Genomic DNA, 23,215 nt, shown 5'->3' with positions numbered 1-23,215 from the left:
GTTCTGACATTAGCAAGTCTAAAATAATAAACGAAAAATGAAAATAGAGCCAGACTCCGAGTAGCACGGAAAATGCGTCTTTCTGTTCCTTCTGCGCCCACACTGAATGGGTACCTTAGCGGCCAGCCTTAAAAACAGTAAACACTCTATAGAAACTTAAAGTTAGTGCTTTGATACAGAAAAAAAAAGAACCACATTTACTACCCACGAGTCCTCAGGACCCCAAATGTCCTTCCTTTAGAACCGCAGGTAGAACGTGGATGAAGTCTCCTTGTCCTGGAGCCTGGAAATGCCGAGTGAGCGACACTGAGGCATCGGAGACCCAGCCCCGCCCTCGGGAGCCGCTGTCTAGAAGAGACCCGTTCTCTGGAGGTGCTGCTGACCCTGCGGGAACACGGCACTCTGGCAGGCCTCAGCCACCTGCCCTGCTGCTGCTCCATCTGGGCCTTGCTCGGGCTTCCAGCTCTTTGCAGGGCCAGGCTTGGATGCCCCGCAGCACCGCCGCTCCCGTCCGCTCGGGAAAGCGCTCCCTAGTTAGAGTCAGGACCCACTTAGTACACACTTACAGGCTTGTCGCACACCCATCTTCCAGGCTCTGCTTCGCCACTGGCATTGCACCGGATCCAGCAAATGCACTACACCGTGCTATGAACACGCGTGGAGTGACCACGTTAAGGACAGCCTAGGAAGTGGCCTCTTACTTGAGTGAGCCTTTGGAGAGGAACTGTGCGTGTCCAGGACCTCCAGGGAAGCCAGTGTGGACAGGAGCGGGGGCTGCACGCGGTGCTTAACGGACAGTAGGCGGGGCCTGTTGGCAGATTTCCTGCTGACTGTACATAACCACCCAAAGGGGAAATCCCGCACAGGTCCGCTAGTTAAATTCCACCCTAAACAAAACTGATAGGTCTTTAGGTCTCAGGTAGAAATAGGTATTGCTATTACAAATCAAGGAGAAGGAAGAAAGGAAAAAGAAAGGAGGAAAGACAGAAAGAAAAGAGGAAAGACAGAAAGAAAAGAATCCTGTCCTCATGGAGCAATGATTAAAATCTACTTCAGAAGAACATCACAGTTCTAGAGAAAGTGGCTTTATTGGAAAATTTTAAAAATCCAAGTCTTCTGGCAAGCTTAATTTGAAAGCAGCCATAAATCACACTGATCCAAATACCACCAGTGGTTTATGAAATGACCTAGGCCTGGCCTGCTCGTCTGTGGAGTAGGAGGCTGGGACCTTCCTTGGAATTGTGACTGAAATGTGACATAGCTAGTATTACCGTGAGCCGTTGACTTGACTCATTATCATGATATCCATATAATCACCTACCGGGTCTTTCTGAAATTTGTTAGCTAGGGTGGGAGGTTTTAGGAATGCTCAGACCACTATTTAGTTTCAAGATGATTGATGGGATAAATTTAAGCTCTACTTACATACCTCCTTGGTGCCAAATTGGTTTTTAAAAACTTGGGCAATACCCTCTCAAGTTAAAAGGAGACAAATTTAGAGTACCGAGTAGCCAGCCGCGGAGACCTCAGTGATGGTGGGAATGATGAAAAATGCTGCTGACATACCCCCGGACGCTGCAGACCTCCTGTGAGAAACTCATGAGCTCCGAGTTCGTTTTCTCAGAGAGCTGCCGGATTTATAGTTTGTCCACAACTCAGCCAGTCTCCACAGATCCCGGGAGAGTGGACGTGTGGAGGGGGAAGGAACCAGCATCCTTCAGACACGGACTCTAGTGCCGTGAGCGCCAGACCCGCAGCCAACACAGCGTGGTGTGACTGTACTTTAAAATTTAAAAAATAATTTTTTTCCTTCAGCAAGTTTAAACTGCTAATGGCCTTAAAGGTTTATGGAGGGAAAGAAAGGAAGAGGTTGAGAAAGAAGGAAGGTAGCATGAAGGAAAAAGAAACTCCTACAGTGACAGCTGTTTCTCTGCTATGCCCCGCTCCTTCCCTTCCTTTCCCTTCTCTTTCCTCCCCTTCCTTCCCCTCCCCTCCCCTCCCCTCTCCTCATCACTCCCTCTCCCCCTTCTGTTTAATCTTCAGCAGGTGGACACTCAACTGATCTCTAAAAAGAAGGGACACAAAACTTTTATTTTGGTTCTTTCCCTCTTTGTGTTATAAAATGAAGGAAAAAAACCCTTGAGATCTTGAGGTCATAATGAAATCTTGACACCAAGGTTTCCTTTCTTTCTTTTTTTTTGCTTTTTACTTTCTTTTTTTGATACCAGTGTTTCTCAAAGTAACACAGGGCACCTTTCAGTGTTTGCACATACCTGAGCCATATAACCAGCTTGGTAAAGGTCTCATACTATCCTTCTGAAGTACGGTGGCTACAGAAGGTGCTGTCCTAAAGAACTGGGCTTTGTGTGGCCCTCACATGGCCTCTGGCAAGAAAAAAAAATACCTGCACCCACAAAATCAATCACTTTTTTATGAACACGTAAGAATAGCAACTATCAATTTTATTCACAAATAAAAAAGTATAACAAAACTACTTGTATAGGAAAATTACAGTATGCAAAAAGTTATCATGAATTCTAAACTGATCCAAACTACCTGAAAGCAATGACGCTCTCATCCCTTTGATCTTCTTTTCCAGCACAGACGGCAGTACTTAATCTCAGTAACAGCAACATTAACACTTTCTCCAAAGCAGAAAAGTTTGTATGTAAAAATATATTCCATATACAAAACGTTTTAAAAGAGCACGAGCTGATGTGGTTATTCTTCAGATCCTTGTGGCTTCGGCACCACGCCAGCCAGCGAGGACGGCTGGGCCGTGGGGCACGCCGGGTGGGCCCCCCACATCAGCACTGTAGCAGCAGAGCCGTGGTGCCGTGCAGGATCTTCCAATAATGGGAAATACAAACTGGATTTTTTCTTCTCAAGTGTTTGCAAAGAGTGTAAAATACAACATTTTTGTATGTTTCTAAGTAGTGGTGAGATGTCTCCATCTTGATAAAAACAGCCCAGGATTTTTCAAATGCAGTATTCAAATGGAATCAGTTTTCAACCCTAAGCATTTCTGTACTGATTACAAGTGATGGTTCATGATTTGGGGCCAAAGTCTCATTCCTGTCAATCTGGCTTCCTTCGCACATGTGTCCTTGAAGTGACTCAGGGATGTACATACGGGAAATATATTCAGGTTACGCAAAGAAACACAACCCTGCCTATTTTGATCATTTCCATCTCTCTTGTCATAACAGAGGTGATGAGACTGCAAACAATGACAGACACAGGGGAAGGCAGGGAAGCCACTTAAGGAAACCCGACTTGCATTTGCATAGATGCCCTGTGGTCAAGTCCTAAAAACTTTACAAGATTCCTAAGGGCAGTTCTCGTAAGAGTCGATGACTACTAAAGTTTAACAATCAGTGCTGCATGCACGAAAGAAAACAAGCAGGAAAAAAAAGGCAGTCAATGATGACTGGGCAGTTGGACGGCATCGAAGGTTTCGGGCTTCTCATTTTCTCCTTCTGGTAAAGGAACCGAAGCCATGGAGAAGTACCCAGACACAGGCACACCACTGTACCCACATCGGCACCTAAAATTACGCGGAGAGAAATGGCCACAAGGAAGAAACAGGCTCACTGAGTTTTACTGATCTTTACAAAGACAAATGTTGGGGTAGCAAGTGAGAAGATAAAAATGGTGCAAGAAAAACAAATTAGTTTTAACTTTCGGTTTAAGTGTCAGGTAAAAGACACCGATCCAGGTCGGGCAATCCGCACACAAATACCTTAGTGCCCCTCTAACACATGGACATGGAGAGGTCTATTTATTTTTTCAGGGTCCGTGTGACAGAGCTAATAGCAAGCAGTTAAGAGACAAAGGCCAGATCTGATCATGTAAGTTGGAAGAGGAAAATAATTAAGCCCTGCTCAATTAAGTCTGCTCAAGGGCATAAAGATTAAGAACAAATGAGGCACCCCTGGCTTCGTGACTGGACTGGGCTCATGTTCTGCTTCCCCTCAGACAAACTGGCGCATGAACAGCAACATGCAGATGTCGGAGTACTTCAACAGAGGCACCGGACACCTCCGCTATCTTCTGGCACAACAGGAGATTACGTTCTGAAAAATTCTACAAGGTCAGAGGGAACACTACTACGTCCTGGTCAAACTACACCTTGCCAGTTCTCCCAAACAGCACCTACAAATTGTGCTTTTTCTTCTGCGTCTGATAGCAAGTGTATTCTTCCTAAAGACTACTCTGGCAGTAGAGGAACCTGATACGCTGAAATTTCTAAAGCCTTTAGTATAAGGTCCAACGCAAAGAAAGGTCACTGTATGGATAAATACTGCCCTTCTCTACTCAGGCCCAGGAGCAGATGTAACAAACGTTTCCGTGTCCACTCCATTTTAACACATCTACACTAACCCGTGCAATCCAAGTTCTAGGAAACGTGTTAGTGGTTTTTGAACTGGGGTTCAGGGCCACCCTTTCCAGACCACAGTGAGTAACCCAGGTGCCTTTTCCTACCAGCACCAGTGGGTATCCACGAGACAGAGGCCAACGTCAGAAGCGTAGATTCTGGTAAAGAGCTGTTCTCCAAAACAGCTAATTCCTAGTTACGTCTGTTGACCTCATCTACTTAGCACAAGACTGAGGCAGGAAGTATGAAGTCAGTCCTGACCACCTAAGCTAACGAGCCTTCGAAGATGAAAAAGTGACCTTCCCCACCAGCAGTACCCATTCCGAACCCATTTCACACAAAGAAAACAAGGTCAGGAGTCTGACGTGGACTCTTAGCAGGATAACAGGCTATGTAAGATTATTTGTAGAAAGAAAATGTCAGTCAAAATTTATGCTCTGGGTTGCCGTCTTGTAAAATCAGTCACCAGGAACGTAAGCCCAGGTGTCCCTCCGTCTTGTTATGTGTTCGTAACTGCAGTGCCCCCGTCTTTGAAGTCACTCTTGAATCCGACAAGCTTCTCATTCAGGGAAGACGCCCAGGATTACAGTCTGCCTGGAGTCCTTTCTTGCTTTTCATTGCGGTTTCAGCTCACAGCTAGCCTGGCTCGGAAGCAACTGGTTGAAAGGCTTAGGGCTAAAGGCTTAAACTGCCGTCGGTTTGGTTCAGATTAATTTTTCCCCAGGAGCCTCTGCAGGGTCCAGACCGCTCGGTCCATATAACAAGGGGCACGCTTCCTGGTCCTCACATTTCCACTGCAGGAAGACGGCGGCCTTTAGGCTTCCTGAAACAGCGACAGAAAGAAAGCTTCAAAAGCAGTATTTTACAAGATAAAGCTGCACGACACAACTGTAAAAAGGTACTACACCTAAGTATTGCTAGGACTATCTGAGAATTTAGTAACAATGGACAAGAAGCTCATCTAGTGATATTCAAATATCTAAGAACCCATGTACTCTACTCGGAGAATAAAATGAAAGATTTTGTAATAAGTCCCAGTTGCTCAATATTTGCCAACATAAAAGATGATAATGTAGGGGCTGGGGATTTAGCTCAGCGGCACAGCACCTGCCTAGCAAGCGCGAGGTTGTGAATTCGATTCCCGGTATTGGGGCGATGATAATGTGAACTTTAGGAATCACAATGAATTAATGAACAATTCTTTTGCTGATTATCAACCTCATTCAAACATTTACAGCTTGTTTCTTCTCTCCTGGGCTCCTTTAAAGCATTTGTAGGTAATGACTGTAAGATTCTTTACGCCTTTCTTTCAAAGAACAAAGATGATAATGAATAGTGTCATCCTTTACCTGCCAACTTAGTTTTTGCACTTAAAACTTCCACCAAATTACAGAAGGGCATTTAGAAGTAGTTTGGGAATGAGATTTCTCTTAGAATGATCTCCATGGAGTACAGAATCTTCCTAGGGCAAATATCCTCAGCACAGTGGAACTACGTGACCTGTGGTTCTTACAGAAGGCACTGACTTCACCTCAGGAAGGGACAAGGCGACAACCAAGTGGCCGCCACTGGAAAGGAGTGTGCTACGGTTGACACAGGCAGTGTCCCCGGTGCAGCACTAGGTACAGGTGGGGCCAGAGGAGCACAGCGCTAACCTCATCGAAGCGTTACTCCAGGACGGGTCTGCCCCCCGACCGGGCTGGCAGCAGGTGGGGCCGTGTGAGAGGAAGTGGGCCACAGGGCACGGCTGTGAAGGTGCACCTTCTTCCGGGCTCTTCCCTCGCACGCTGCTTCCTGGCTGCCGTGAGGTGAGCAGGGCCTCCCACCACATTCTTTCTGTGTTGCGAACAGCCAACCATGGACTGACACCTCTCCATCTGTGAGCCAAGTAAACCTTTCTTCCTTTAAGTTGTGTTTGCTGGTATTTTGTTCCAGTAAAGACGGGTGACTAAAACCCTAACAGCTTTATTTCATGGGTTAGCCATCCACTAACTTATCACTGCTAACTGGCACCAGTGGCATGGATACGTTTATGGAAAGAAATTCTTTCTAGGCCTAAAGGTATTCTCTAGAAATAAAAGTTTCTGAAGTCCTTTTAATGACAGGAGATGATTTTATCCAATATGTTGATCAACTAATATGATAATAACCATATTAGTCCTTGTGGTGAAAGGCAAATTAACCTCATTTTGTTAATATGAAAAAAAAAGAGGTTTTAACAGATTGGAAAACTAGAACCCAATTCTCTCATATCCTAAAATTCTATTTCTTTATGTTGATCTTTAAAATCATAGCTAGAAAAATAATGTTAAGAAATACTTTTCCTCTAAATAGGCTGGCTTCATTCTCCCAAATATCCCTACAAATGGCGCCCCAGATACCTCAGCTCCCCCTCCTGGAAGACGCATACGGGGAAAAGCTGAGTAATGTTCAGTTATACAGACTAAAGAAGGGTCTCAGCTATTCGCTTTTTCCTGAACCTTAAGTATCATAATCAGACTCTGGGTGGTCTTAAGCCGCTCACAGAAAAATTTGTGTGGAAAAAATAGTTTTTGGAAACAAACACGTCACATTTGAAATCACAGCCCCATACCAAGTAAAGACAAGCGCTGTTCTGGGTTTAGCTGTCCCTGCTATACCCCAAACAAACACAGCACCTTCCTGAGTTCTGAAAGAGCCCATGTTACGGAGCCAGGTTAACTAAATCTGAACTCGGGGGATGGGCAGAATTAACAAGAAGCTTGCTGCTGAAGTGTAATTCTCTGTAAGAAGTAAATATGCTCTCTACTTTGAAAGTGAGTCTGTTAGGAGGAAATGTGAATTGCATTTTAGAATTTAGTAGTCTGAAAACCCAAAAGCTTGTTCAGTTAAGCACTTGGCTGAGCCTTGAGATAAGGAAGAGGCCCAAGGCCCCAGAGGTTTGGAGCTGTTACTGCCTCCTACTTTCCTTTGAAGATTGAGGTTAGTTTATTGCATTTTACACGTTCAATAGGTGTAATTGAGGAGAAAGTGGTTTTCCAAATCTGGAAAAGATTATCTCTGAAAATGGGCTCAGGGTTAGGGATGTAACTCAGTAGTAGAGCACTTGGTTAGCAGCATGAGGTCCTGGGTTGGACCTCATGCAACACACACACACACACACACACACACACACACTCCTCAAAATATTAGTGTTTTTCACTGTAAAGGAAAAATGCAAATGGTTTACAGTTCAACAGTTCCCTTTCTGGATTCAGAATTTCAACCTTAGATTTGAATTACCTAATAAGTACAAGATAGCACATTCTGAAAAGTTATTTAAAATCTGTCATTAATAAATTATACTGTGCAAACCAAAAATAACATTTTCTCATTAGATTCACTTTACATGTAATTACAACCTTTCTTGTAATGATTTGCATTGAAAATACCTTTATGTAGATCAAGACAAATTATCATAAGCTGTCTTTGAGAAGGACTGCCATATACGCCAGTCCTAGGTACTAAAATATGCTTCTGAAAGCCCACACATACGCACCTATGATATTCGTGATTAGAGGCCCTTCTTCATTCCTCTAACAACTCAAAGAAAAACAGGAGGACAATGAGCTTGCTCTGACATGAATGGGTGTCCAGATGTTTCACTCTTTAATCTCACCAACTTATACCACCAATGGGGACCAGCTGCAAAACTGAGGCGATAGTAACTCTGTTTCCTGACAAAGTTCTGAAAGCTTTGCTCGTCATCTGGGAACGGGGTCACTTTGCTCCTCAGGCCCTCCCTGCCGGCGTCCGCACCCAGGACGCGCACTGACTCCCGACGGGTGGCGGCCAAGGCCTCCAGCTCCTTGCTGCCGAAGGGGTGGGACTCCTGTGCGCTCCTCGTACGCCCTCTTGGCTGGGTCGCAGCACCCGTTAGCTGCTTGCGGCTGCCGGGCCTTCTCAGCCCGTAAGTTTTGCGGGGCACAGTCTGTGCTTTAGACTTACACCTAGCCAGGGAAATTCCCAAGTTTTTTCTTACTTGTGATCATGAAAGTTACACAAGATGGAAGGGCTTCAAAGGATAAAACCAGTGAATGATCTTTTTCAGTCACAAGCAGAGCTCAGATGTATACAGTTTATGTTTTTTAAACTGCACAATTTTATTTCCCTTCATTTACCTCTTTGTATATTCCTCATTTTGGGACCAAAATTGTACTTTCTTCCCCCCCAAATCCAACTAATTTTCTCTCCGGAGATTTTTCTATAAATACTGTAGAAAATGTCTTTGTAGCTAAAAAAAAGCATGGCAGATTCAGATCAATATGTAACGTAGGTGCTGATACATACACTGAGAGACCTATCTAGCGTACACTTTGACTTCGGCTGTTTGTGATATAATTAGATGAGGCCATGCTCTGAGCATGCGCAGTGTATGGTCAGCGTGTACTTACCTGGGGCCCTACCCCAACCTGATTTTCAGCTCTCCTTCCTGCTCGGATCGAGGGTGCATCTGGTCCCAGATCACAACCATCAATCAATTTCCAAGCAAACTGACCAGTCAAAGCAAATTATTCCAGAAAACAACAGTATAAGAGGAAGGAGGGAAAGAAATAGTTTTAGGTCACTCAAATTCTGATTAACTTGACAGCGAATGAAGTTTTGGGCATAAGAATATCACACACACAAGAGAAGACTGGGATTGTTTGTGAGATACTCCCACATCTGACTCAGGTCTCTCAATCAGGGAAGGAGGCTACGCCAAGTAGTTAGATTTTTTGAAAAGAATGGAAGAATGCAGCCAACTTGTATGGTCTTCTAGATTAGTTTTTTTTTTTTTTTTTTTTTTTTTTTCTTCGGTACCAGGAACCGAACTCACGACCTTGCGCTTGCCAGGCAGGCGCTGTGCCACTGAGCTAAACCCCCAGCCCCTCTTCTAGACTAGTTTTAAGAAAAGATCTTGAAATTTATCCCACAACGTATTTTTCTAAAGTGTGCAAGTGAAAAAGCCTTACCTCCCTTGTGTTATGGCGGGGACACAAGCCAGGGCATGGCATGCCGGTCAAGCACTCTACCACTGAGCTCCCCCCAGCCAAGTCCCCTGAGTGCACAGTGGGATCGGAGCTCCATCCCTGCTACCAAAAGTGAATGCCCTGCAAAATCGTGCTGAAAGGAGGCACGGCCTTACCTGGAGGGACGTGGCCAGGCTCATGGGCTCTGTGGCCTCTGGTTCTAGCTGGCGTCCTGGAGGCAGTGCATCTGGGACCGGAGCGGGCTCCATCCCTGGGTTGCTATGTCGAGATAAGTCAGTAGTTTCTGTGAAGTCTGCGGCGCGAGCTTGAACTGAAACAGCTCCACAGACCAAACCCTGGCTACTGTCTGAATCCAAAGACGCTGAGCTCTCGTTTTCTGGACCAAGAGAATTAATATCTTCTCCAGTGAGTTCAGGATAGGAGTCACAAAAGGAGATGTCGTCCCCACCCATGGGGTTTTGCATCAGAGGACAGGCATCGGAGAACTCGCCACAGACGGAGCGGGACAGGGATGCGAAGAACGCTGGCACCGTCTCCCCGACCGAAGCTGCGTTTCTGAACACACATTCAAAAGGCGCTTTACTGTGAGAAATAACACCACCAAGCAGCAGCTCAGCTATAACTTGAAGTCTTCAGGAGGAAACAGCAGTGCATGAGGTCAGAATTCTAGTGGTTCCTGCTGTTATAAACTTGCCTCAGCACAGTGAGTCCAACTGTTCCATTTGCTTTAAAACTGACTTCTACACCTCTTTCTCATTAATAGTCTTTACCCAGTGTCTGACCCAGGAACACTTCTGGTTTCTTAGATCTTAGCTGAGGTTTCTTCACTGTTGTTTTAAAATTCTAGACTGGTACATCACTAGTACATGACACGTTAACCACTATTTACAGATGACAGAGGTGTCATGGATATAAGATAGAAACAAAAGCAGTGGAAAGCAAATATAAAGCATGTTGCCCTGGATGCTAACAACCTTGAGAGACCTATCTAATTCTCGCTCAAAGAATCGCTCCCATTCAACATACAGAATGCCATTCATGATATTTAAAAAGACACGTCCCCATAGTTCACATGAAACTTGGTACGTGAGCAGAAGGCGTACTTGCACCAGGGGGCAGGAAATTCTGAGGAAAAGTGCACTAGGGGATATGAAATTCTGATGAAAAGCGCCCCGTTACCTTTCCTGAAGGGCGGCCGCAGAGTGCAGGGCACAGCCTAGGGCCAACCGGTCGGTGCCGCAGGCCCTCTCACAGCACAGGGACGGGATCACGTGGACGGGCCCTGCGGAGCCAGCAGAGCGTGAGGCACAGTGCTCTCCTACGGGAGCTTTAATACCAGTCCCACACCGCTCTTTCTGCAAGCGTGGCTACTTACTGTAGGTCTGGGCCGAGTCCTGGTGGCACTGGCAACAGGCCCTGTGAGCGTACTCACTGAGCCGAGGTCTGTCAAAACACGACAGCTCAGAACCGCTGTACTGGATGTCCTGCGATCTCAGGGACCCTGGAGGCGCAGATAAGAATTCTGTCAGGGAACCCAACTTCCTGTCTGAAGCAGCCGCACTGACACAGTACTGAAGACTGGTCCTATTCTAGCTTTCTGTCATTCGTTTGTTTGTTTATTTATTTGAGACAGTGTCTTACTCTGTATTTCAGGCTGGCCTTGAACTCACTATCTAGCCCAGGCTGGCCTCAAACTCACAGCACTCTTCCTATCTCAGCCTCCCAAGTGCTGGGATTAGAGGCATGCACCACCATGCCTGGCTAGCTTGTGTTATTTTTAAACGAAAAGTCAATTTTTGGTTTCAGATACTTGTTGAGTTACAACAGAATTGCATCCCGCTAAACCTACTGTAGCTGGCAGGTACTGCATTTAATCTGCCCAACCCAGGCAACAGCCTTGCTTCCCTTCCACAGGCTCACAGCATGCCCACGGGGTTCTAGCACACAGCCCAATTTACAAAGCCCTGTGGGGGATCTCAGGAGATTCACTGAGCCCTGTTTTGCACATGAGAACCAGAGTGGCTATATGGGGTTTTTCTTTCCACACCACATGCAGTAAAACATTGTTCAGCTAAACCTTGGTAAGTTGCAGACTGTATGAAATTCTTACGCGGAAGCCCAAATGTGTAATAATTGGTTAAGATGTGTCAGAATGCAAAGTATTTTCTTACTAGAATTTAGGATGATTTTGATTTTGCCTCGTGGCAAGGGGCTGTCACAGCCTGGTCAGGGCCTGGTGCAGGCGCCTTCCCCGGTGAGGTGCCCATGGTCCTCCACCCTCCAGCAGTGCTGACACCTGTCCAAGTCTCCCAGGCACACTTCCGTGACGGCAACAGTAAATGCACTTCACCCAAACAGGGAGAAACCACGTAGGAAACTCACAGCTGGGTTTCTTTTCCATGAACTGTCTCTTACAGTAGATGACGCAGAGGATGAGGAGGGCCAGCAGCACGGTGGCCAGGGCGCTGCAGATGACCGCAGCCAGGGCCGTGTCCCGAGGGCTGGACGCTGTGGACGCGATCTTCACAAGGTTGACCTTGCTGGTACCTAGAAAGGGCAGGAGCGGGACTGGCATCCACGGTGTGACCCAGGGCATGCAGTGCTTCCCCGGGTTCACGGCATCTCAAGCAACAGCCTTCATGGGACAGAGACAAAGCCCGCGCAGGAGACCAGAACACGTCCAAACGTTCTCTCCTCTTAGGAGATTTCTTAAACACTTCATCTAGGTCCTGCACCCCCAAATGTGTTGGGGTCCCCCCCTTACACTCCCACAGTGCGGGCACACAGTGCTCTGTGCCTTCTGCTGCAGAAGTCTGCCGTCAGTCCTCCAGAGAAGAAAGACGGGCTCCGTGGTCTTGACGGCTGGGTGCCCACAGCTCGGCCGTGTTGGGCACAAAGTAGCTTTGCGGTGAAGGAAATTACCCTTCCGTCCTCTGAAGGATGGCACAGACTCACGACACACTAAGGGGAGAGAGCAGGCACGTGTGCTTCTGCACACAGGGGCGAGGGCCCAGCACTCCCACAGGTTCAGATGCCTACGGGCCCTTCTCCGTGGGGGAGAGGAGGTGGGGGCAGGGTACGTTTGTGGCACTAAATGACGATCAGGGGCTGATGGGGCTGGAGACCAGGTACTGGCTGGCGAACACGTCTCTTCAGGAACGGAATGGGATCAAGATGCAGAACGGTCTCTCTTGACAAAGACTAGCTAGGAATAGGGACATGTCTCAGTCTCTATTTCTGCAACAGGAGCTTAATCTTTTCTGCTTAATAAAATCTCAGGGAGGGGATCTAAGTGCACTGTGTCCCCTAGGTGTATCAGTCTTTAAGTGGATAAGGGAACTGCAGAGCCCTTTCCTGGCACAGGCCGACCCCTAGGAGCCTGCAATTTAACCTAAGCAGCACACCAGGGTGCTGCGTTTGGGGGGCCGTTTCTGGACTCCGTCAGTGGGTATTTAATGTTTCCTATTTAATTGGAATTGGGCTATTTTTGGGAAGATGTCATAAACATATTCATGGATAATTTAAATTGCCCAGAAAGCACATTTTAAAGTTTTAAAAAGGCAAAACTGATTTTGTAGTTGACTTGATCAATATTTCAACATGTATTCAATATGAAATGGTTAATGACATCTTTTGTATTCTTTATTTTCTCCAAAAATCTCAAAATCTGGTGTGGTCTTGCGGGGCAGCCCATCGCGCGGCTGACGGCCATCACGACGGATGCCAACCCCCGGCGGGGGGCCCTGCCCACACCTGTGCTGCCCAGGTGACAGCTTGTCACCCCGAGGTTTCCCTCACCCCGGCTACACGTCCCCCAACCAGCAAGACTGCTCCCCACTGTCTGACCCCAGCTAGGACCGCAGAGAAGCACGGGGGCTAATATTACCGAACTATAAAAGAGGGACCGCTGGAACTACCACTTTCGGGTTCGAGTCCTAGAATTTTTAGTCTCAACAATTCTAGATCACACAGACAAAAGTTTCTCCACAGGAGCTGCATGCCTTAGGCTTAGAGGAATAGGAGCTATAATTCGATCACACGTTTTAAAGGACATTTATTTGTAACTCCGTATAATATTCATTTCTGTGGTACTGGGAATTGAACCCAAGGCATCTGCATGAGCTGTACCCCTAGGAGACCCATCCTTCTCTAACCTATTTTTTTTTGAGACAGTGTCTTTTCATCTTGCTAAGTTGCCCAGACTGGTCTTAAACCTGTAATCCGCCTGCCTCAGCCTTCCAGAGTGCTGGGATTATAAGTGTGCCACCAAGCTGGCTCAAAAAATATTTTTAATAATTTATAACTGTGTAGAAATACTATAATAATCAAATAAAACATACTAAATGCTCAGCATACAGCAAGTTAAACAAAGCAGATCCCAAGCTGATAGGGATTAAATCTAATCTTTCTTTTGGTACCAGGCATTGAACTCAGGACTTCACGTCTGCCAGGCAGGTGCTCTGACACCGAGCTAAATCCCTGGCTGATTAAATCCAAACCTCCAAGTGCCTTTATCAGTGGACAGAGTCGGGCCCAACGGTACGAACAGTGACAAATAACCCAGTAGAAGCTCATGTCTCGAGCAGGTCCAAACAGCAGGTCACACCAGAGGGGAGTGACTCAGAAATGGAACAGTCATCTCTTCAGCCGAAAGGTGAAGTTACAGAAAGCCGTCATCTCAGCACACTGCTCGCTTCAGAGTGGGGACAGGGCCCTGCACCTAAATCCCGGTCAGACAACGCAGCCCTGCCCAGCAGCAGCTGCCGTCACAATGAGGCACAAGGCATGATGTGAGCAGAAGACCTCAGAGTTCTCGCAGTGTAACTGTTAAGTTTATCCACTGGTCAGCACCGGCTATTCAGAACAGTCCTAGCAAGCACGGGCATTTAACGTTAAAGCAGTATCATTTCAGAGTTGTTTAAATTTTTGTCACTGAAAATTCTTCCACAGTGTATCAGTCAACTTATTTATCTTCATACAAAAGGAATCGCCTTTAACTTATAAATGGGTTTAAATGTCCTCAAAGTGGGGATTTTATTTTTAATTTGGTAGTTTGCAACTCAGGATTTATTTTCTCGAAACATAAAAGTCTTCATAGTACACATCTTTTCCAGGTAGAGCACTCATACTGTAGTTTCAGTGAAATCAAGTTGCTATAGTATCAGTTTTAAAGAAAAGTACACCAATATCTCTCTACTGATCGTTCTAGGAAGTAGCACCTAAAGAAGAACAAGAAAAACACGGAAGTTTTGTATCTCAATTCTTGACCTCTAAGTAAGAAAAGCCACTGGTTCAGTCCAGCAGCCTCCGAGAGTCCTCCCACAAGGCCCACAGTCCTGACAGCCACACTCTTGATCCTGTTATGTGTGTGTGTTTATGACAACACCTACTGCAAGGCACTGTTTTCACTGAAAACGCTTAGTTCATCCTTTCCGGTTCATCATTTGTATCTGTAACCACCACACACAGCAATACAGATATAAATATGGAAGCTGTGAAGAGACAGGGATGACTTTTAGAATAGATTTAAAAACTCATTCATATAAGTTCTGTGTTTAAAAAGCTCATTTTTAAATATTTTTTAAAAGATGTATTTATTTACTTTTTTTACCAAAGGAAATGTATTTCAAAAGCATAAGGGAACATTTACATTTAGACAAAGTGATAAACAGGTGTCTTGCAAAAGAAAACTCCACGGTGTGAAGTTTTTCATTTTAATTTTTAAAGCAAAAACCCCCTAACTATGGCCTTAGGAAAGGGAAGGGGATGAGTGCTGAGGGAAGGAGCAGTATTAAGTCAGCATCAAACCTGAGAAAGTCAAGTCACTTTTGTTCAGTGATAAATTGACACATATGCTTAAAAAGAGGGAAACATTACACTTCACTTTCAAATTTACATAGCTGGGGCCCCAACTCAGTTTCTGAAATGGAAAAAGCCCATTTTCTTATAATTTTATCTGACTTGAGCAGTGAAAAAAGGGTAGGAGCTGAGGTTTGCATTGGATGTATCAAGTGCCTTCTGTGCTGTTGCACTTGGGCCAATTGAGATACTTCTGAGAGCTCAGAAAAGGACTTCTCTGCTACAAGCTAGAAAGCATTATCTTGCTGACCTCTGCCTATGGCAATGCACTGTGCTAAAGACGCATCCTGTCCTATGCATTGCCTAAATTGCCTACCTACCGCTCACTAAGCATATGGGATTTTTACAAGGAATCTTACCCACAGCGCTTTAGAACTCTGAAGAACTGGGAAATAGGGACATTCACATGCTTTAGAAACTTCTCACTTTTCCTGATCACAAAGGCATCTCTTACCCTAAGCAGTGAAGTTATCAGATTCCACGTCACCCTTAGCACAGTCCTGTGGCAATTACTTAAGAGTGAGGACTGTTTTCTTAGTTTAAGTTTTACATACTACACACACACACACACACACACACACACAGGAATGAGGAATGATTGTATACTACACATCTGCGTGGGAGTTCCGCTCCACTGAGCGATCACACACTGTGTCTGGGAGGAGGATGACACTCCACAAGGCATTAGATAAGCTGAAGAAAGCAGAAGGAAAGAAAACAGAAGTCCCAGCAAAGTTTAGCAAGTGTTTCTCCAAACTCCAAGGTGACCCTCTTTGGAGTGTGATGGAGATAAAAATCCGCATCTCACTCCTCCAGGAGCCTGTGAGTGCAGCTGAAGCAACGTGGGATACACATGTATTACAGGGCTGTTCGCGGGGTAAAGACGAGGAACACCGAGGTGCTGCGAGTCAGGAGTGCACCTGCGGGCCAGAGCGGCAGCAGGAGGAGAGCACGGCTAACTTACCGCGAGCGCCCAAAGACGCTAACAAAAGGGAGGACCTCTGGCTGATCACTGACATCGACACGTCAAATGATGCCTAGGTGATTAGGTCTAGATTTGAGCCCAAGTTTTAGAGTTTGACTCTAAAACTTACATTCTGTGTTTCTTTTTAAATTATACTATATTCTTGAGAACCATTTGGATTATTGGCTCAAATTTGTACAGGCGAGTAAATTCGAGTTAGTCTGCTAGCATACACAACACGGTTTGACCTAACTTAAAACACAACGGTGGCTTCACAAATTTAACTGGTTTTATCTCTAAGATTAAAGAGGCTACTGCACTTTACTACAGTGAAAAACAACATATGACTTTCAAACTTTATTTTTAAAATGCTATTTTTAAAGTCTATGTGATACAAGTAGATGTGTTGGATAAATATAATAGGGAAGAGCAAATCATAGATTAAACGTTCTGTTGGAGTTTCTGCTTTTAAGATTCACTAACGCCTGCTTTTTCACCAGAGTGTTTAGCAGAGGAAAACAATACATCTGGCTCCCTGCTGTGTAGCATGTCACTTTGGAAACTCCAACATAACCAGAAACGCAAGCATTTTTATTTGCTGATGACTACGTTTTGGCACATGCATTTCAATTAACAGTTAGTTCTTGAATACAAGCAGACAATTCAGACATTTAAAAATATTTCTCAGTATTTTATCTTTGACTTTCAAGTAAACTGCAATTCAAAAGGCCATTGCTTTCTGTACCCGCCCACCACTACCAACAAAAGCCCAAATTGAATAAGGATTTAACAAAATTAAAACCCAACGAGAAGTCTATTTCTAGCCATATGCTTTAATTAAAAAATTATTAACAGAGAGCTCTTTGCCATCTTAACTGAGGCAAGCACACAGGTCTGGTATAGGCTTTATCTTGTTCATCTAAACTGGTTAAATGAAAATATCTATGGTAACATTCAACATATGAATTCCAGATGTACCACGACACGGTCTGCCAACAACAAAACAGTCGGATTTTTCATCCACTTTATACCACGCAGGCTGACCCTGCATCGGTGTAAAAGAGTGAGTGCTCAGCACTTAGGTTTTCTTCGGTGCAGACTTAGATCTTAATGTTTTCCTTGTCAATAACTGACAGATACATTATTTCAAAGTGAGGATTTTCCGGTTTTTCTTCCATCTGTATCTATTAAATCTCTTCCATCTATTATCTACCTCTTTTTAAAAACCTGACTGACTTTCTTACTGTGACGAAGTATACATACAATTTACCATTGGAGATGCTGAGTGGATTCACAATATTGTGCCACCATCATCCTTAATTCCAGAACATTTTCATCTGACCCCAGAAAAGCCCAAAGTCCTATGTGCGCAAGCCCGCCCCTTCCCCGGCAAGCACCGACCCGTCTCTGTGATCTCCCTACTCTGCAGATTTCATGTAAGCGGGAGCACATAACACTACGTGGCTTTTGTGTCTGGTCTCTACCACTCAGCGCGTTGTCAAGGTTCAGCCATTGTGCAGAATGCATCAGAACTTCATTTCTTTTTATGGCTGAATAATATTCTGTCATACAGATATGCTACACTGTGTTTATCCACTTTCAGATGATAAATATTTGTGTTCCCCCCCAATTCTGGCTATGGTGAGGAATGGTACTGAGAATGTTCATATACAAGCTTTTTTCTATATATTTAAAAACTTTCCACAAAGAGGCAGAATTGTCCTACCTATATCAAAAGATTTGTCATTGTTATTACACTAAAGCTTGAGGTAGTTAGTAAGTCAGTCAGAAAGAGCTACTGAGCAAGATCCAGGAGAAGAGGTGAAGGAGATGATGCCAGAGGATCTGGGCAGGGTCGGTTCATGTGGGAATTTACAAACCACAGTGGGGTGTGAGTCCGTGCTGAGAATTACAGGAAGTACGCAGGATTAGGGCAAACACTCTTCTCAAGTGCACACGGCAAGCGCACTCTCCAGGACAGACTGCATGAAAGGTCACAGAATAACCTTCAGTAAGTCTGAGGAGGTCAAAATCATGCAAAGGATCTTTTCCAATCACAGCAGAATAAAACCAGAAATCAATAAGAGAAGGAAAGCTGGAAAACTTACAAATATCTGGAAATCAAACAACACCCTCCTAAATAACCAAAGGGTCACATAAAAAAATCAGAAAAGAAATTGGAAGATACTTTGAGATGAATGAAAATGAGAACACCAAGTGTCAAACCTTCTGAGATTCAGAGCGAGCAGTCATTTCTCAGTGAGAATTCTACAGCAACAAATGCCTACACTGAAAAAGGAGACCTGCGGTAACAGCCTAACCTTCTACTTAAAAACATTAGACAAGGAAAGAAAACTAAACCAAAAATACAGCAGATGGTAGGAAATACAGATTAGAGCAGAGATAAATGAAATAGAAAATATAATAAACCAAAACCAAAAGTTGGTTCTTTGAAAAGGTTAACAAAACCAATAAAACCTTGACTACGAAAACAGAGAAGGTTCAAACTACTCAAGTCAGAAATGCAGGAGAGAATATGACCACTCATGATGGTCTGAGAACACCGTGAACATTTATATGTCAGCGAATCAGACAGTGTAGATGAAATAGACAAATTCCTAGAAACATATAAACCAACCAAAATGGCATAAGTAGTAGAAAAGATGATCAGACGTATAACGAATGAGATTACTGAATCAGTAATCAAATGCCTCCTAAGAGAGAAAACCTAAGGAATAGAAAGGTTCATTGGTGAAATGTAGCAAATGTTTGCAGAAGAGTTAGAAACCAATCCTTCTCAAACCTTCCTCAAAAAGTACAGAAAGGAGAACATGTCTTAGTTCATTCTATAAGGTCAGCATTACACCATATCAATGCTAGACACAAACATGACAAGGGAAAAAGTGTACGTATCAAGATCTCTTATAAAAATAGAGGAAAAATCCTTCACAAAACAAATCCAGCAGCATATTAAAGGATTACACCGATGACCAAGAGGGAATTTTTTCAGGTAGTAATGGTTAATCCCACAAAAATCAATCACTAGACTAGATAATAATAAAATAAAAGAGAAACACTAGATGACCATCTCAGTTATGCTTTAAAAAGCATTTGACAAAATCTAGCACTTTTTTATGATAAAGATTCTCAAACTAGAAAGAAGAGTGAGATTTCTCTGCATGACAGAGGTCACATGCGGAAAGCTCATAGCTAATATAATACTCAGTGATAAAAGCCTGAACATTTTCCCCTAAAACCAAGAGGACAAGAATGCTCCCCCTTTTTAACCGTTTCTATCCACCACAGTACTAGAAGTTCTGCAAAGGGCAATTATTCAAGAGAAAGTAATGAGTTTCAAAATTGGAAATGAAGAGTAAAACTATTGCTGTTTGCAGATGATACATCTTATAAGCAGAAGACCATAGGATGTCATAAAAAACCATTAGAAATAATAAAGGAATTCAACAAAGTTTCAGGATACAAATAGACACACAAAAACCATGATATATTTATATATTAGCAATGAATCCAAAAAGAAAATTAAGAAAATAATTCTAACCTACAAAATCATCAAAAAGACTGAAATACATATGCACAAATTTAACAAAGAAGGTGCAACACTTGTACACTGGAAGCTATAAAACATTGTTGAAAGATATTTTAAAAGACAAAAATAAATGGAAAGACATCCAACATTCATCATTTGGAAGACTTAATATTGTTCAGATGCCAGTGCTACTCAGACTTAATTCAATCTGTATTAAATTCAACAGTGTTCTCTGCAGAGATGGAAGAACCTGACCTAAAATTCATAAGGCATTTCCAGTAGCCCTGAGATAGCCAAACAGTCTTTGAGAAACACATCTGGTGGACACACCCTTCCCTTTGGTGACTACAAAAGCTGTAACTATCAAAAAAGTATAGGCCAGGATAGAAAAGCTATATAGACCATTAGGATAGAAAATCTGTACAGACCATGAAACAGAACTGATGGCCCAGAAAAAAAAAAACCCATACATTTAGGTCAAATGTTTTTTGACAAAAGTTGTCAAGAGTGGTGTTGGGAAAACTGGATTACATCTGCTAAAGAATGAAATTTGGTACTACCTCATACCACATTTGGAAGTAACTAAAAAATGGATCAGAGACTAAATTTAAGAGCTTGGAATAAAATTCTTAGAAGTAGAGGAAAACTCTTCACAAGCTTGGTTTGGAACAATTCCTAAATACATACCAAAAGCACAGGCAACAAAAGAAAAAATGGATACCCTAGCCTTTATAAACACTAAAAACTTTGTGCTGGAAAGGACACCACTGAGGACATGGAATAACAAGGCACAGAATGGGAATTTATTTGTGAGTCAGGTATTGGTAAGAGTTTAATACTCAGAATATTTATAAAGAATTCCTACAACTAAAAAAGAAAAAGACAGAAACAACCTAGTTAAAAAATTTGCAAAATACTCAGACATTTCTCCAAAGAAGTTATACATACGGTGAATAAACACAGAAAAAAACGTTCAACCATTATTCATTAGAGAAATTCAAATCAAAGGCACAATGAAACAGCACATCTGCTGGGATGACGGTGATTGTGAAAAGAGTGCTGAGGGGATGTGGGAAGCTGGCATTCTCCACAGACTGCTGGTGGGATGTAAACTGGTGCTGTTGTCAGAGTTTAGGAGTTCCTCAAAAAAATCAAACGAAGTTATCGTAAGAGTCAGCACTTTGACACATAGGCATATCCCTCAAAGCATGGAAAATGGACTAAAACAAGTACCTGTACAAATGCTCAGAGCACACAATAGGCAAAGGTAGAAGAAACCTAATTCCTGGCAATCAGCAGATGACCAGATAACCAAAATGTGGGATACACCTACAATGGAGCACTATTCAGGCTTGAAAATGAAGGAAAACTTAAGACAAAAAAAGCACAAATACTGCATGATTCCACTTACGTAAAACACAGAACAGGCAAATTCGCACGACAGAAAGTGGATCGGAAGATACCAAGGGTGGGCACAGGAGGACACTGAGTTACGGTTCAGTGGGTACCGTTCCTGTTGCAATGATAAACGTGTAATAAACCAGTTATGATGGCTGCATACCATTGTGAATGTGCTCAACGCCACTGAGCCTGATGCTTAAAAAAGGCTGAAGTTGCAAATTTTATACTACATTTATTTTGCTATAATAAAAAAAGGCTGCTAGGAAGCGCCCAGAGGTTTCAAGGGTGGAAGGTGACCTGTACTTTTGTTTTTGTTTTTTTTTTTGAGACAGGGTCTCGCTGTGCAGGTCAGGCTGGCCTTGAGCTCACTTTGTAGCCCAGGCTGGTCTCAAACTCGCAATGATCCTCCTGCCCCAGCCTCCCGACTGCTGGGATTACAGGCGTGCGCCACTATGCCTGGTTTCTGACCTATGCTTTAGAAAGACTCCTGCAGCAGAATGGAGAGCACAAGACAGATACAATGGTGGGAAGGAGCTGCGCTGCTCCAGGCGGCCCTGAGGACCATGTGGGTTAAGGTCACAGCCGTGGAGATGCTGTCCAGTGGCTCCACTCGAGGAACGGTGTCAGAGCCCCTGGTACCCCCTGGCTGGCTGGGAGGCAGGGCAACGAATGGGTGAAGAAAAGCTGGTGTTTACATACAGCAGAGTGCCACTCAGCCAGAAAGAAACGTTTGTTTGAGTCACTTGTGGGAACATGGATGCACCTTGTGACCACAGAGTCAAGTGAAATAAACCAGACACACAACCGGAAGTATCACATGGTTTCTCTTATATGGGAAGCCCAAAGTACAAATAAAGGGCAAAATAAAAGGCAGAGGACAGGAAACGGGAGATAGAGCTACGGCAAAGGGAGGGGACCAGAGATGAAGGAAGGACAGGGACGTGGCAGGTACACGCACCAGCTCCCAAGGAGAATGCGGTCACTCTGTTCTGCAAACATGTATTAGCAAAAATAAAAGTAAACTTAAGAAAAAACAGCAGAATCAAGGGTGGCATGTGGGTTAGGGAGCCACCAGGTAAGTTATGGCGATGTTTATTAATCTAGGGGTGTGGTGACAATTCGGATGACACTGGATTTGGTGGGGTAGGGGAAGAAATAAGTTTTGTTTGGAAATGTCGAGTTGCGATAACCTCTACTCATCCGTGTGGACGCATGAACCAGGGCAGGAAAGGCTTCACTGAAGACACACATGTGAAAAGCAAGAATGCGCAAGTAACAGCCAGAGCCCGAGGGCTGATAGAATCACCTATAAGCATGGCATAGATAAAGAAAATAACCCTGTATAGGGTTATTTTCAGGTATTTTCAGGTTATTTTCAGGTATGCTCTGAAACTGGAAAATCAGATAGAGGAGGAACCAGTGTTTGAGGTAAGGAAAGAATAAACAGGTACGGTACCAAAGAAGCCTGAAAACATATTTTCAAAAGAAATAACTCAGAGTTTAACTGGATGAATTTGTCTGATTCTTAAATAACTGGGATGCATGAGGGTGTTTTATTTTGGAGAACTGTTACAGAAAGCAAACTACAGCTTTGTGGAAAACAGTTCATGTATGATTTGACAAAAACCCGCTACCCTGCACACTGAGCTGCTTACAAACTGAGTATTAATCTAAACTAAAATGAAACCAGAACGTGTTCCGAAGAAACATGGTGTCACAAAGTAAAATAAGAAGGGAAATGCTCAGGAGAAATTTACAACGAACAGTAATCACAATCCATTAGTACATAAGATTATTTAAATTAAGACATTACTTTTCAAATGAATAATGGTGGAAGGATTATCCGGGACTTTACATCTTTTTCTGAAGGAATTACTCTTCCTCCCTTTGGAAGCTCCTCCCAAATGTGCATATGCGTGCCTCTGGCTTGTTGCCTGGCCAGCGCCTGACCCCAGCGAGCCTGTCTCCTGACACGTGTTCCTCGACAAGCAGCAGTTGCATACAGCAGGAGCAAGGTCATCCTGTGAGAGCACTCTCGGGGGGCTGAGTTTCCAAGTTAGCACCTGCTCTTGTGC

The 23,215-nt window shown here is 43.9% G+C and overlaps 1 protein-coding gene across 1 annotated transcript in view; it reads right to left on the bottom strand.

Annotated features, from left to right (window-relative positions):
- Positions 1-2,441: 2,441 nt before the first annotated feature.
- Tnfrsf19 (tumor necrosis factor receptor superfamily, member 19) overlaps positions 2,442-23,215 on the bottom strand; it is a gene marked incomplete at its 5' end in the record, with an annotated part of 77,360 nt that continues 56,586 nt past the window's right edge. The window contains 5 exon segments of the mRNA XM_013505499.1: positions 2,442-5,201; positions 9,525-9,924; positions 10,549-10,651; positions 10,745-10,870; positions 11,752-11,916. Of these exon segments, the coding sequence (XP_013360953.1) occupies positions 5,193-5,201; positions 9,525-9,924; positions 10,549-10,651; positions 10,745-10,870; positions 11,752-11,916 (803 nt within the window). The 3' untranslated portion in view covers positions 2,442-5,192.

The sequence above is a fragment of the Chinchilla lanigera genome, unplaced genomic scaffold, assembly GCF_000276665.1.
Source record: "Chinchilla lanigera isolate Chin_1 unplaced genomic scaffold, ChiLan1.0 scaffold00096, whole genome shotgun sequence".
In the NCBI taxonomy this organism is placed as follows: Eukaryota; Metazoa; Chordata; class Mammalia; order Rodentia; family Chinchillidae; genus Chinchilla; species Chinchilla lanigera.
The sequence above is the reverse complement of the archived record's forward strand: the minus strand, read 5'-3'. Positions and strand labels throughout refer to the sequence as shown.